At 49.9% G+C, this 15,106-nt stretch overlaps 2 protein-coding genes across 2 annotated transcripts in view; one reads left to right on the top strand and one right to left on the bottom strand.

The window, feature by feature from the left end:
- LOC142363947 (serine protease inhibitor Kazal-type 5-like) overlaps positions 1 to 15,106 on the top strand; it is a 103,225-nt gene that overhangs the window by 52,830 nt on the left and 35,289 nt on the right. The window lies entirely within an intron of this gene.
- On the bottom strand, positions 1,344 to 6,373 carry LOC142363982 (pancreatic secretory trypsin inhibitor-like). Its single transcript, XM_075441886.1, has 4 exons — positions 6,319 to 6,373; positions 4,805 to 4,845; positions 4,080 to 4,192; positions 1,344 to 1,425 (listed from the first exon to the last, which is right to left on the bottom strand). Exons 1-4 carry the CDS (start codon positions 6,371 to 6,373, stop codon positions 1,344 to 1,346), a joined length of 291 nt encoding a protein of 96 aa, XP_075298001.1.

Raw genomic sequence — 15,106 nt, 5'->3', positions numbered from 1 at the left:
CTTGGTTGTGCTTTTTTTGCGTGTGTGTGTTTCAGCCACTGCTTCAAGGAACAGAAAAAGAACTCAAACATATTTTTCTGACCACAGTGACGTTCAGGATTTGCTAAGAACAAAGCATTTGGTTTCCCCAGAATACAAATAGCTGCTTACTCAGGGGCTGTAATTCAGGGGGAACCCCAAGAGGCTTCAGCCCCTGGCCCCGACCGCTCTGTCGCAGGCTGTTTCGGGTTGACTTGCTGCAGTCCGGCACACGCAGCGGAGTGCCCGGCTCACCGGGGAAGAGCTGGCAGGGCCGTGCCAGCCCCAGGCAGACGCAACCCCCCGGCACACGACCTGCGGGCAGACCCTCTGGGGCCACGCGTGTCCTCACCAACCCCCCCGGCCGAAGCGTGAGCTCCCAGCCCGCTGGTCCCCGGGGCGAGGGACAGGGACGCGGCGAGGCCGAGCGCCCGGACTCCGCGGCTCTCACCCCCGTTGCGGGGCTGCAAGGAGCAGCCCCGGCATCCACGGAGCGCCCAGCTCCGCTCCCTCCCCGCCAGCTGCGGGCTCCAGCTGCGGGCTCGGTCCCGGCTGCGGGCTCGGTCCCGGCTCCGGCCCCGGTTCCAGCGGAGCAACAGCGGCCTCCAGTGCCGAAACCTCCTCCCGTTCTCCACCCAGGGATCCGCACCCCGCGTCCCGCTGCGCTGGGCGCCGCACCTCCGCTCCCGCCGGCCCGCAGCCCTGGGGCCAGCGGCAAAGCTCTCCCAGGGGGCCGGAGGCAAAAGAACTTCGGCCTGGAAAAAGGGAGCTTTTCGGGTTTGCCGGGCGCTGGGTAGCTGTGACCTGCGGGGCAAGGCTGGCGCCGGCGGCTGTCCCTGCGCGGGGAGCGTGCGATGGGGCATGCGGGCAAGGCTGGAGGCGGGTCAGCATGGAGATGACTGGTTGGACCCTTCCTCCCGGCAAAGGCCCTGGAGTAAGGGCTTTAATGCCCTGTATTGAACAAATGTAATTGCAAGTTGTGAGAATGCGAAAATCTCCTATTGCTTGGATGCTGGAAGTTTCAGAATGGAAAAGAAAATTCTTGATGCAAAAAAGAGCCTCCTGGTTATGCCAGAGCCTGGCTCTCTCCTTAGGCCTGTCCTAGCCTTGTCCCTGGGGCTCCAACAGTAGTTCACTCACAGATCTTTATGGACATCACCAAAACCCGCATATTTTTTCAGGAAAATATTTTAAATATCAGGGAAAGGGGTCTGCTGTGTGGGTAAGAAATCCCAGTGCAAGACATGGCAGTGCTTCCATTTTATTAGGAGTTTGTATAGGTGAGGGACAGCTTTTTGCTCTCTTATCCAGAACGGCTGCGCCTTTTAGTTTTGAGCAGAGTCGGAGCGTGTAGAGGGCTTTTGGCACATTCCCCTGTTCTTGATGCGCACATTAGTGTTTCTTTGCCTGGAAGGGACAGTGAAAATGCTAGAGGATGCCTTCAGGTCCCTGATACACAGAAGAGCCTGGCTCAGAGGATGAAGAAAGAAAGGAAAAATACAGCTTGAATCATCATTTAAGTGTTATTCACTGTAAGTAAGGCCACATATTCTTGACAGGGAGTTCAGGGTTACCATGGACATGTGTTAATTAATTCCAATAAGCTCAAGAGCTGGCACTTCCTGACACCTCCTGGCAGAATAATTCACCTCTGTGCTGTAGGAGAGCACTAAGACACCTCTAATGCCTGTCTGGCTGCAGATGATAAAGGTTATGACTTTGTTTTGTGGGTTTTTACAGACAAATGCCTGCCATTGTGTCTTGCTTGGGCCTGCTCCCAGCCCCCCCTCCTGGTTGCTTCTGCAGCAAAAGCAAGGAAAATATTAAAAAGGCACCTGCAAAAAATTATTGTTATGATTTTTTGCCCAGTAGTGGACCTAATTACTCTGAATTGTTCCGTTTTCACGTGGAATCATGATGTTCTTCTCTTTGGAAAGATAAACCCATTTCTCAGGTGCATAGAGAAATGCTGGTAAAATGATTTTCAAGCTATTTTGCGTTTTGCAAAAAGCATTTTGCATGCTGGTCACAGTGAAGTGACCAAAGGCGACAAGTGAGACACCGCTGCCACAGGGACCCGCCAGATGCTCTCGCTGTGGTTATTCCCAGACTCCTTGCAGGCTTCCAGCTCTTATCAGACCGGCTGCACACACAAAACTGCAAATGACACTTCATCCTGCCTCTCGGCTACCTGACTTTTCCCCATAGACCAAAGCTTTATAGACGAGGACGCTCCGTTTATCTCTCCCCCGCGACATTTGGCACCAGGCAGCTTCCAAGACCTGGTGCCTGGCTCAGATTGCCCTGACCGGGAGACCAAATGGGTGCTGTTCCTAATCCCAAAACCTCACTGGGGAACGCTACAGGGAGGCTGCAGTGTGCTGGGCTTTGGCCCACAGGAGCAGCACACTTCCAGTTGCAGCTGCTGAGAGCTTGCACAAATGGGAGTTTGAAGAAATGTAGGGATGCAGTGCCTGTCAACACAAGGCAGGCGCTGGCACCAGCTCCTCATCCATCCCCTCCCTCCCCTGGCTCCTGGATGGATCTGGACATGCCACCAGCTCAATCTTTTTTGTTTTTTGTACCCCAGACTTTCCCTCCTGTGACGACTGAGGTCCCCCAACCCCTCCAAAGCTGTGCTCTGCAGCGGGGGGACGTGGCATCTTCAGTGCCACTTTGCTCCCTGCATAGCTGGCTTCAAAGCCTTCCTCTCTTTCTTTACCCCGCTCTTGGTTCATGGCCAAAGCCCTAACGATGTTGTGTCTGACGAACCTCCCACCCCCATCTGTTGCACAATACAACCGACAGCTGGTGCTGGGATGCTGGCTTCCAGCACGGTCATTACCACCGTGCCATGCCGCGCCGGGTCATTAACCGTGGCGCCTTCGTTCAGGAGATCCCGCTCAGCACGTCTCTGCCTGACTGCATCGTCTTTAGCCTTAAAATGTAAAACCAGCGTCTGAGCAGGCCAGGAGCAGATTACGGGGCAGCAGCTTGGGTTAATGAAGGGAACAGGGGAGAGCCATTGGTGCTTATCCGGGCTCTTTTCACTGGTGATCTGGGCTTTGTTCCTTGTTACTGTAGAGTTAGCTGGGAGGTAGTGCTCCTAAAAGCAGAATTTGGCTCCACGAGCCCATTCATCCAGGGACAGAAAAGCTGGAATTTGAGCTTCTGTTAGAGATGTCTTTGCTGGTGGCAGATGGGCAGGTGAGCCTGATGACCGAAAATCCCTGCCTCCACCAGGTAAAGTCAAGGGCGAAGCTGCCTTAGCCCCACTGACTGGGGTGTCTGGTTACAGATAAGACTCAATCTTTCCAACAGAGATTTTTCGAAACCCCTATAGTACTGAGTTGGAAGTAATTCCTTCACTTGTCTGACACTGAGTGCTTGCAATGTATGAATATACTCAAAATAATCTAGACCCCAAGCCAGATGAATTGAATCAAGTCTTGCCAGAGACGTCGCTAGCATTTGGACCTGGCCTTCTGCTAAGACAGAGCAATCTGGCACCAGCACAGATTAAATAAAAGTCCCATTCTTAAAAATACCCAGAGCAAATTGTATCCTTTCATATGCAGAGAAGACAGAAAGCAGAGCTCAGCTATAAATTGCTGGGATGAATAACTGTAGTTTTTCCTCAGCCGCCACACATCTGAGGTCACCTGGAAAAATATTTTTCTGCCTGCATGCTAGATCTGGGAAGGCTTTGAGGACTTTGCCATTTGCCTGCGTTCCTGGATGCCTGCCAGCACAGTCTGAGCAACCGCTGCAGCTTGGCAGCTGCGAGTTTGGGGAGATTTTGGCCGTGCGGTCCCTGCTTGTGGGCAGCTCGTGTGCTGCGAGCCGCACGCGGAGGACCGATTTCGCAGACGGAGTCCACATGCTCGGAGCAGCGGGTGCAGCATCTGCGCGGGAGGCCAGATTCCTGCCAGATGTGCTGGGCTCACTGCCCACGCTCCACCCAGCTGCATGTAAACAGCTTTCTTTCTAGGAAATCCCAGACATATGTAGTAGCCCTCGTCTGTGTGATATTTAGGATTGCGGGAGGTCCAGATACTCACAGGTTCTGAACGCACAGCAGACACTCATTGCTGTATAGGAGGTTGTCCGTGCCACAGATGGGGTCAAAGATCTTTGTACAACCTTTTCCTAGGTTGTAGTTGCCACAAGCTGCCTGGAAACACAAAAGGGTGATGCTCAAAATATTACACATGCTTTTGGTTTACCAAAGAAGCATCACATTCACAGGGAGGTGCATATTTTGTATACCTGGATAACCCATTCCTGCTTGCTCAGAGCTCTGCTATGAGCTCTCAGAAACACTGAGACCGCGTGTCACCATGCTGTACCTTGGCCAGCTGAACTTCACCAGGCACTCCTACACACTCTTAGGAGTGACAATATTGAGTAACACTCCATGGGCAGTGCCTGATAATGTTCTTCCCGGTTCTTATTTTTATGCCACAATGATACCTGCCCTCGCACCTGCAAGCTAGAGAATAAGGGGAGCTCTGATCTTCTTGCCAGGTAACAGCAATATTCAGCTCATTATTAACAATTTTCCTCCACTGAATGTGGGGAAATGCAGTGGGAAGCCAATATCGTTACTGGAATTTTGCTGTAGCACAGCAGGTGGAAGGAGGTTCCCAGGCACTAACGTCTTTGGGATGCCAACCCAGCAGCTCACTCCACTGTATTTAGCAACTCTGTCTCCCCGGTTTATGGGTTAGTGCTGTCTCACCGAAACTCGGCACACCCTTGTGCTACACAAAAATAGGACCTTCACCTCCATTCCTTTGCCAGCAGCTCCATCCGTCTCAGCATTTCCTAGAGAAAGAGAGGAGAGAGAGAGAAGATGCCTTAGCACCCATCACTTGGGCTGGTTTCAAGGGAGACCTATGAAAGATGCTTTAGTCTGAGGACTGTATGTCTTCACTCAGACACCTTTGTCCCAGCAAACAATTTCTTCCCTTGTATCTCCCCAATTTTGCAGACGTGTCCCTCCCCGCTGCATCTGCCTCTTTCCCCTGGCAGAAACACCGTGGTGGTGCAAGGCCCTGTCAAGACCAGATGCACTTCTAGTGACTGCCAGCTGCCAGGGAGCAAAGGTGGCTTTTGATATCTCTTATCACTCTTTCATGGGTAACTGAGAAACTCCTGCTGATTCTGGACTGGTGCTGGAGTAAATCCAGGGTGATTTTTCTGGTGTCAATGTGTTTGTCCCACAAGGAAGCAGAGCAAAAGACAAGTTGCTGAAGCCTCTATGAGAAGGAGAAATGGATGGACCTTGAGGTCTCCCACCAAAGGTGAGAGCAAGCTGTGACTTCAGTGGGCTTCTCCATGGAGAAGCTGGCCCTGAACTGACATCTGGGATCATGTGGGTGGAACATGTGGTGGGTGCATTTTGAAAAACAACCTGAATTTGCTCAGCAAAAGGCAGTACTGAGAAGACCTTGTGTTGCTTATAGATCCAGAAGTCATCTACATGGAGGATTTAGGCTACGTATTCATTAACAACCAGTGTGGCCCAATAGCAGTGGGTCTGTGGAGTGAAATGATTTGGTACTGAGGACCTGATAGCCACACTGTTTAGGGTTTAAGGGATTTTATTTTGGACAAGCACTGGTTCAAATCCAGAAGCTATAGCTCGCTACATGCTCAGTTCATCTGAAATGAGTCCCGATTATGTGTCCAGTCAGCTCTGCAACGGCAACGGCTGCTCAGTGAATAGCATGATGGAGGACTTGTTTCAGAAGCACCCTCCTGTTCTGAATGAACCCATGAATGCAGAAATCCCTGGTAAGCAGGACCTGAAGAGCAGCAACAGCTCATATTCTCATCCCTCTGCACCTTATGGGATTTTCAAAACACAGCTGGCATAAACATTGACTTTGGTTGTGAGCGCTGCATTTTCTCTCCCATAGATGCATTTTCTGATGTCTTGGGTTTGCGCTTCTAAAACCAGAATAGCTCCTATTCACTCTAAAAGAATTGCAGTGTCCTAGAAATCACCAGCTCCAGGCCAAATCCCAGAGAGTGTCAGATCAGCAGGTCTGTTCTTTTTTGGGAGAAGGTGCCAGGCAGCCTTTCAAAGCCTTTGCTTTAGGCTTGCTTACAGACCACTGGTTTAACGCATGCTGGCCATTGCAGCGCTCACTGGGTATCGGTCTCTTTCCCTGCCCAGGGCCGGAGCAAGGTCCCAACACCAGCTGGCCTGTTCTCAGGCTCACCTTCCAACCTGGCAGACCTGCGAGCTTAGCAAGGAGAAAAAATGGCTCCTAAGCAAAATGTTTCACTCACCTTGGTAGCAGCAGAGAACCAGGAATAGGAGCAGGAGAATACCAGTCGCCTTCATGGTCAAGGTGATACTTTACTGGGGACAGCAAAGAGGAAATGGGACACCTCTCAGGCTTTCAGAGAAGCTGTCTCTGGCAGTCTATGCTGGGACCTTTATACCTTTCCCCATCCCTGGCACCACCCTGTGTGGCCAGCTCCACCCCGCAGTCTTGTGATGACAACATTGAAAACATGGGGACAACACCAGGTGGCAAATGGCTCATTGGTTTGTGCAAGGATAAAAGCCTCTCTGAAGCCAATGGAGGCAACAATCCTTATCGCTGACAAGGACTGGAGCTGCATCTCAGGCGTGGGAAAGAGCCTTGGGTTTGCACTGCAGGCTGGGAAAAAGCGACTTTGTACAAGAAGCAGATTGGAGAAACGGGCAGGACAGCAAGGGAAATACCTGCGTTAGCACGAGTAGCGTGGCTTTGGTTAATGACCCTGCCACTACCACTTGCAGGGCTCTACGTGAAGATGGTGTTGGTCCACACACGTCTTTCCTGGCATGATCTACAGTGCAGAGCTGGGATGTCACAGATCCCCTGCCCGGCCTGGACACAGAGGGACAGCAGCAAGAACTGCGGCTGGAGAGGAGGGAGCTGGGAAGTGCCTTGAGTTCACTTGTGGCTGCACATGCAATGCTGTTATTTTGACTGCACATCTCTGTGATTGCAGGCAGGCAGCCGAAACGAGCTCGTTGGGCTGGATGCTGCTACCTTCTCCTCTCTCTACCTGCAGTTTGGAGTAAACCCTGGGGATTTCCTACGTTTACTCCACCGATGGTGCATTGTGGAGAGTGGATCAGTCCCTTGGGTATTAGAAGGATTAATTAATGTTTCTAAAGCACTTTGATATCTCAGCCATAAATCACTGGAGAAGTGCAAAGCAAATTATTACTAATGGGGGCTTATGACTAAAAGACAGATTTTTAATTAGCTGAACAGGAAAAAGTCAATGCCAAGAACAATTCAAGCAGCTGTTTGTGAGACAGAAATCTCAGCTCAATTGGTGGCTGCTCCACTGTCCAAGTCAGACCCCAGTCCCAACGTGGCTCTGGAGGACACTTTTTCCCACCAGAAGCATCCCTCATGAGTTTGCTTTGGTGGTGATGGAGATTTTCCCTGCTCTCATTTGGGCTTCCCTCTGCTGTCCCTGGGGTGACCTGCAACATGAGGCTGAAAGAACTGCTCTTATTAGCATCTGTTATTTTATGAACTTGGAAAGTAAAGCTGTCTTTGCTTATGACCCACTCACCAGCTGTGAATAGGTGGGCTGGATGTTGGTGAGCCTCCGTGAGCAAGCAACCGTCCTTTAGTGAGCCTGGGACGAGGATTCACATGGTGTTATCACCCTCTGAGGAGCAGGGGAGGGAGGTATGATCATTTTTTATAGCTGAAAGAGGTTCATCTCGATCCAACGCTGTCCCCTGTTGCTCCTCTAACACACCTGCCAGGTTTGCAGCGTGAGTAAAGCCAATAGGTGCCAACAGATGCTTTGGTCCAACTTCCCAGAGCTGGAAGGAGACATAGCAAAGGCATTTATGGTTATACGCCAGGGCAACTGGGGAAAAGATTTTCCTCTTCCATCTGTAACACATGTAAATAGAGCAGTGCTGAAAAGAGTTTCTCTGATTACCCTTGTTTGGGATGTGCCCACTCCTGGTAAAACACATTTGCACATTTTTCAGTTGAGAGATCCTTCCTGTAGCCAGGAAAAGTGATAGTTTTGATTGTCCAGAAACAGAAACATCTTTCCTCAGATTCCTTGGAAACATCCGGGCACATTTCCAAACTTGAGTTTGATGGGTAAATCTTCAGTGTTCACGAGAGCTGCTCTGCGGATGGGAACTGTGTTGGCTCCTGGGACATTTCAGGTGTGTTTAATGCCACTGTTTTCTGCTTTCCTTCCTCTGCAAGTCAGAGGCGTCAAAGCAGAGATAGGCTGCTGACCGCTTCTTGCCTCCTGGACACTTCTCTCTTCATCCTCTTATTGCTTAGGCTCCTGATAGGTTTGTGCTGACTTAATTTTGTGTTCGGAACCCCCCCCAGAGCTGTATGAGATTAAGTACTTTACTACCAAAGCAGGTTGAAGAAACTCCAGATTATGCAATACAATGGACTGAACCTCATTATTCTACAACGAGTTGAGCCAAACCAACTGATTCAAGGGCATTTGTCTCTGCCAAAAGAAGAATCCAACACAGGCTGCTAACGCTGCTGCAGCCGAACAGCAGTCACACTAGGTTTTTAATGCAGTTCTCCTTTAGCAATTACCCTCACTTTCCAAACGCCTCTACTGACATCTGCGTGTTTATGACATGCCTTCAAAAGTGTGGGATTTCAGGGCTCCTCTCTCCTGATTGATTGACATCTACTCTATATCCCTCAGGATAATCAAACAGAAATGCTTGGGGCTTATTTGACTGGGGACGAATGAAAAAGAGCTGCGAACTGCTATTGCACTGAGTGCTCCTGGTAGAAGGAGCAGGGAGATGTCTTCAGCAGTGTGGGCTTTCTCAGGATGTGTCACCTTGTCAGAGCAGCATGTTCCTCCAAACACATCAGCTGGAGGAGTAGAGAAAAATGAGTCAGGCGGCTCTGCCAGCCATGCTGTGTGACTTGCCGAGCATGGCACCCGTTGTGGAGAAATGGGGAGGACAGGCAGGCTCCAAAGCAGGTGCTGGTGTGGGATGGCTTCCCCTTGGTTGCCTTGTTGGGTGATGGCCACCATACGTGGTTAAGGACAGAGGACCTCTGCAAATGCTGATGCTGTCTTCTCCTGGCTTCCAGAAGGCTCTCGGATGGGAAATTGATGCCACAGAAGGAATGCGGGGAAGAGGCTGTGGGCGAGGAGGTGAGAGGCAAGCTGAACTGGCAGGTCTGCCTCTAGATGGGTCAGCAGGAAGAGGTGATCTTCCTTCTGCTTGATGAGCGTCTGCATTGTTTTTCAGCCAAATCTGAGCACTTTCAAGTTACCTTTTTTTGAATACTCAACTCTTGGAAAGGAATAAAAAATTCCATTGCATGGGAATGAAAAACTTGGGAACCTACCTATTTCCCTGCAACAGCCCATCCACAACAGGCTGGAGGAGCACTTGTTGTACCAGGACTGGAATTTGCTTTTTGTGAAGACTTGATGTATGGAGAAAAGCCACCAGTGCCCTGGGGAAATTGCAACAGAGTCACCAGTCAAAAGCATTCAAAGATCACAAACCAGACCCGGATGATCATGAATCACAGCTTAGAAGCCACAAACAGTTTTAAAGCCTCTTCAAAATAATTGTATTTACCCACAGGCTTGTTTGGGCTGGCTCACATTTTCCAGCCTTATTCTGAACCTGAGAGAGAGAATAGGCTAAAGCAAAAGCAGAGCTCCTCTTGCAGTCCCGGGTGCCCGGGAACAGGGGCGACAACAAGGAGACGTTGTGATGCTGGGCACAAGCTCATGCATGCTGGGCGTGCTGGAGCCGTATGAGAGCTCATCTGCTGGGGAGTGTGGGCTCCCTGCACCATGGCCCTGTGCTGGTGGCATCCCGAGCCCTGGTCCTTCCTTGGGATAAGGGAAGGGAAGGCATCTTTTGGGGACCTGTGGGAGGATCCTTAGTGCTCAGGATGGTCACCAAAGCAGGTAGGGGGTTTTCTACTGCCCTACAATGGGTGGAATGAGTGGAGGTTGGAGAAAGGCTGATGCAAATGGGAAGCCCAGGGGTGTCACAAAAGAGAGTTCCCATGATGCTCAAAGCTCTCTCGGGTCCAAAGAGCTGGTATTGTTAAATTTAAAGGCTAAACTCCCCTAAAGCTCTGTAACTTGGTGGGTTTCCCAGGCCTGGAGCTTACAGGTATACCTGGGACCTTGACTCTGGTGTCCAAGCTGGGTTTGAAAACAGCCAGTGCAGCCAGTGCAGAAGAGCAAGCTCCATGCAGCAGTGTGCCCACAGAGGGGAGGAGGTCATCTGTGCATGCAGGACCCCATGGTGAGATCTGCAAATCACTAGGAGGAAGGAGAGTGGTGCAGCTGGATCCATTCAGGCGTGGGAGACAGACCAAGCCATTTTGCATCAGCAAGGTGAGAGCAAGCCAGTGTGCAGTGATCGGCTGCTCTTGTATCAGGGGCATACTGCTGCAACACTGATTTTTCCTGCAGAAAAAAAACAGCCGGTATTCGGTCCACAGTGATTTTTGTCTTGGACTCTTTCCCATTAATGTTGAGAAAGCTATTTTGTTGCTCTGGATGCGTGGAAGATATTGAACATTCTGACAGTTTAGGAAAAGGGATCCTGCGAGTAGCTGCTGTGAAAACATCGCTTCTTTTCTCCAGGTGCAGGAGATTGTTTGGAGCCCAGGACAGTATATCAATTTGTTTTCTCTTCTTTCCTGGAAACATTGCTCCTGGGGCCTCTGGTTTCTGGGGAGGGGGCTCAACGTAGCTACAGGAAAAAAATAACAAATGGTCATTTCTACTTTTACTAAAGCTTCTCTTGTTATCATTCAGTAAGAGCAGTGTGTCGATGATAGTGACCTTTGGAAATTTGCAGGCATCTTTGGCTTAGCCTGAGGATGGGTGTTGCTGACAGCAGAGTCTGAAGACAAAGGCATCGCATAAATCATAGCTTGTTGGGTTGTTCCAGTGAGGCCATGCCTGAATGCCAGTCAAATGCTTCCTGAAGACGATGAACGTGCTGGGAACAGGCGATGTGTCGGCAAGGATTACTGGCTGAAAGTGGCTGGGGTCCAATTGTGCAGCTCCCTGGTGTGGGGGTTCATTCCCAGCCCAGATCCTGACCTGTTTGCCTGCACTCTCCCACCGCTGCAGTGACACCAAACCCCATAGGCTCAGTCTGCTCCTCATCTGCTGTGGCTTACTGGGTGATGGCACATGGTCAGTGGGAATACCGCTGGGCTGTGGTCAGCCCTGCTCACAGCGGTGGCCTTGGGGCTCTGTCCCTTGCAATAAGGACAGCTGCTGCCACTGTCCACCCAGGAGCGATCCTGGGTCAGGAACAGTGCAGGGGGTGCTGGCTCCTGGCAAGACTTCTTGCCTGGATCACTTGTGCCCCTCTCCTCACCTTCTGTGCGGGATCTCCATGGGCTGTGGAGGCAGTGGGAGCATGGGGGGTTGGTCACCCAGGAGCTGAAACATGGAGCTCTGCTCTTCTTGCTTTTCTTGGCATTATTGGAGAAAAAGCATCATTTTCCAACTCCTACAGCAAATGCCAAAAGCAAATAATTGCTTCATAAAATTGCTTCTTTATTAAATCCTATCTGCCTCCCGCCTCCACACCCGACTGCCCCTGCGGCTGCCAGAAAGATCCAGGGCAGAGTGATTACGTGCTGTGGCCAATAATTGGGCAAACACAGTTTTCAGTCTCCTCTAGCAAGACACTCCCCCTTTTCTCTGAACTAGAAGCAGCACCCCCAGCCCACTCCCTCGTTCACACAGCTGAACAGGATGGGAAAGATATGGTGTATACCTTTCTCTCGGGGTCACAGACTCCTGGAGGATGACCTGGTCTAATCCGACCTTCTGCATAGCTCTGCCCCTGCTCTCGAGGACCACACGTCCCTTGTCCAGGGCTCGACCTTGCTCTGAAGTGTGTGTGGGGTAACTTAACAAAGAGCTCTGATGTTCGCCACTCTCAACATGGATCCTGGATCTCTAGTGCCCTGTCCTGTTTGGATAAATGATCCCGTCTGCCTGCAGCTATTGTTGCCTTTGGGTCCCATTTCCCCCAGGGGAGTTTGAAGTGATTATACCTGAAAACTGACTCTAGAAAAGCTGGATGAAGTCCAAGTGAAATCTGGGTGCACAGGCTTGGCTGCAGAGCTCCTTCAAAGCAGGCTAAGAATTGGCAAGGTCACTGGGAGAAGACGGAGCCAGAGCCCCCCCAGAGCTGCACAACAGAAGGATGGGAGGCAGTGGAAACAAGTTATGGGAAGGGTCATCCCAGCTGGATAGTAGGAATAAAACATTCCCCATGAGGGTGGCAAAACACTGTTGTCGGACCAAAAAGACTGTGGAGTCCTCATGCTTGCAAAGGTTCATAACACCACTGAACGAGCTGATATTTTCCACAGAAGCTTTCAAAAACCAGCAGACAAGCAACAGCTGTCTCCACTGTGGTCCTTAACTAACCCCATGTCCCCAAGACTGGGAGGTTTTTTTAGTGGAGGTCTGAAATGCAGAATATTTTAATGTTTTCTTAATTTCTTGAAAACACTTTGTCAAATTTTTTGTCAAGTTTTTATAATACTTTCCATCACTTTGCAAGCCAGTTGATAAACAACAACAACAATAATTGCGAATTACTTTCATCACAACCCCAGAAATATCTGGCATTTCTAGCTACTTCTGTGAGTTCCATTGGCAGTGCTAGTGGCTATTGATACACGGCTTGCTCCCTGGCCCAGGACTCTTCAGAAAAACACTATTGTACTTCTGATTTCAATGAAATATGTGGCTAGAGGAGGGTGAAGCTCTTAGGTCTGTCTCACTGTACCATTTCGGACAATTAGAGGAGATGAGACTTTTCGAGCAGAGAGCTCTCAGCTTGCTTAGCTCCATGGGAAAAAAGTTGCTATTAAAAAAAATAGAAAGGTTCGGAAAGCAAGGGCAAAGTAATAGAAACTATGAAATAAGGCTTTCATTTCTGACAACATTTCTTCCTGTTACCAACGGAGACATTTTTAAATGAGAAGTACACCTTTTCACAGATTGATAGAAATGAAAATTTGGGAGGAAAAAGAAAAAAGTAGTGGACATGGGCTAGAGCTGGTGACAATGCTTTTGTTGCTGGACTCTGATTCTGAGCGTACCAAAAAGGGGAGAGCAAAGCTCAGCAGAGGTTGGAAACACTGAGCCTGTTTCTAGAGATGGCTTTTCCTCGAAGATGTGCTGCCATGAGGCACCATGAGACCCACGTTAGTTCAGAAGTTCATTCATAATTTTGAACTTTATATTTGGCGAGCTCTTACCTTACCAACATCTAGTGCTACTTCTGGTTGCTTTAGCCACAATAAATGTGCGCTTGTCGTTGTGTTAATCATTTGTACCTGCTCTCTGGTGTGGAAGAGCAGTACTCCCTGACTCTGCCTGTGCATCAGCATGCCACAAACCTGTCTGAGTAAAAACTCCCCAAAGCTGATAAATAACGGTTAAACACTGCTGATTGATAAACTTTTTCTAACGGCTGTTGACCCTTGGGTTGGGCTGAGATTAGATAAGGCCCAATTAACTCTTGCTCCTTTTCCTAATGACTGCTCAAGATCAAAGACAGAGGCTGAAAGGTTAAGGCAGCTAAAATAGGGACACTGTGGACCTTAGCTGATGACGGATGTTTATTGTCCCTACAAATCAGTGCTTGGAGTGCTGAGAGCTACTCCCAGGACACAGATATGGGGTACTGGGGGAAAGACACTGGGGTATAAGAGCATTGGCACCTGCAGCCGTGACACCAAAGGTGATGCTGCAGGCATTGGTGGCTCCCTGTGCTTTCAACCTCGGTCAATGGCCTTGATTAAAGAAGGATTTTGTCTTTGATTTAGGGAGCCTTTGAACATAGTAGCTAAACATTTCCTTTCAATCACGGGTTTCTCTTGGATTTCTGCATGTAGTCAGCTCCCTGTGTCCCTCAGTGAGCTTTGCACTTGAATCGCTTCCCTAATAAATGTGACATTATTTTCAATGGCTTGTGCGTTTTCAGCCTGGTTGTGAAGGCGAGGAGCTTTGCAGTGAAAGAAACATCTTCAGCCCATCAGGGGTATGAGGAGCAGTCCTTTTGCTCCAGTAATGGAGATGAAATAATCCACTGCTGAACCTCCTTTCCCCAAGCAGCTTTTAACTTGATTTTTTTCCTTCTACATAAGAAAGCGGTTGCCAAAGCCCATGGCTGCTGCCTGCAGTATGCTTTTCCTTCTTATCCTTATTTATCCCTGCCAAGATCCTCTTTTTTTCATTCCTTTCAGCTTTCTGAGCTTCTGGAAGCCCCTGGCTCATAGTTTCAAGCCCCACTTAGCAAGAAACCTGGTTTTCCTGCTAAAAAACAGCTGAGGTTCCCATGTTATTCTGTGGTTTCTGTAGGAAATACTTAGAGATGTTGCATCCTGAATTTTTCCGTCTGTGTTTTTTGGAAGAAGAAATGCAGCCTGCTTCCAAGCTCTAAGCAGCCCCGCAGTGCCTGGACTTGGGGCAGCTCTATTCCAGTGCTGAGATGCTTGCCAGGAGCAGAGAGTGACAGGCACGCTGGAGGCAGCCGATGATGCTGATCACGCGGTTGTGCGTCTGCCTTTTTAGCTGAGACATCCCTGAGCTTTGTGCTTTGCTGTTCCTCTGCTCAGGCTGAACTTCAGAGCTGCCTGGTGGCCAGAGGTCATGCTCTGCATTAGTATCCACAAATATTACATGGATGGTGATCAGACACTGCTGGCAAGGGGCTGGGGAGCCAGAGGTGCAGCTTCCCTGAGGAGCACAGGAGAGAGGGAGGTGCACCAGGTCCCTGAGCCCGAGTATCTGTGCTGCTACTCTTGTGGTGTCAGCCTCTTTCCCCGTTGGGGCCTCAGATCCAGAAACCTCTCCTCGGTCATCTCCATCGAGGTGCAGACACGTATCGGGCACAGACACAGCTGCCACCAGTCCCTTTTACTCCGGGAACTGCAGTTCCACCACTGGGACTGTCACCTGTTGCCTCCTTTTTGCATTTTGTGCCCTGCTGGCGTTCGTGTCCTTTCACTGAATCTGGCATTTTTGTGGTTAG

This window comes from Opisthocomus hoazin, chromosome 22 (assembly GCF_030867145.1).
Source record: "Opisthocomus hoazin isolate bOpiHoa1 chromosome 22, bOpiHoa1.hap1, whole genome shotgun sequence".
In the NCBI taxonomy this organism is placed as follows: Eukaryota; Metazoa; Chordata; class Aves; order Opisthocomiformes; family Opisthocomidae; genus Opisthocomus; species Opisthocomus hoazin.
The sequence above is the reverse complement of the archived record's forward strand: the minus strand, read 5'-3'. Positions and strand labels throughout refer to the sequence as shown.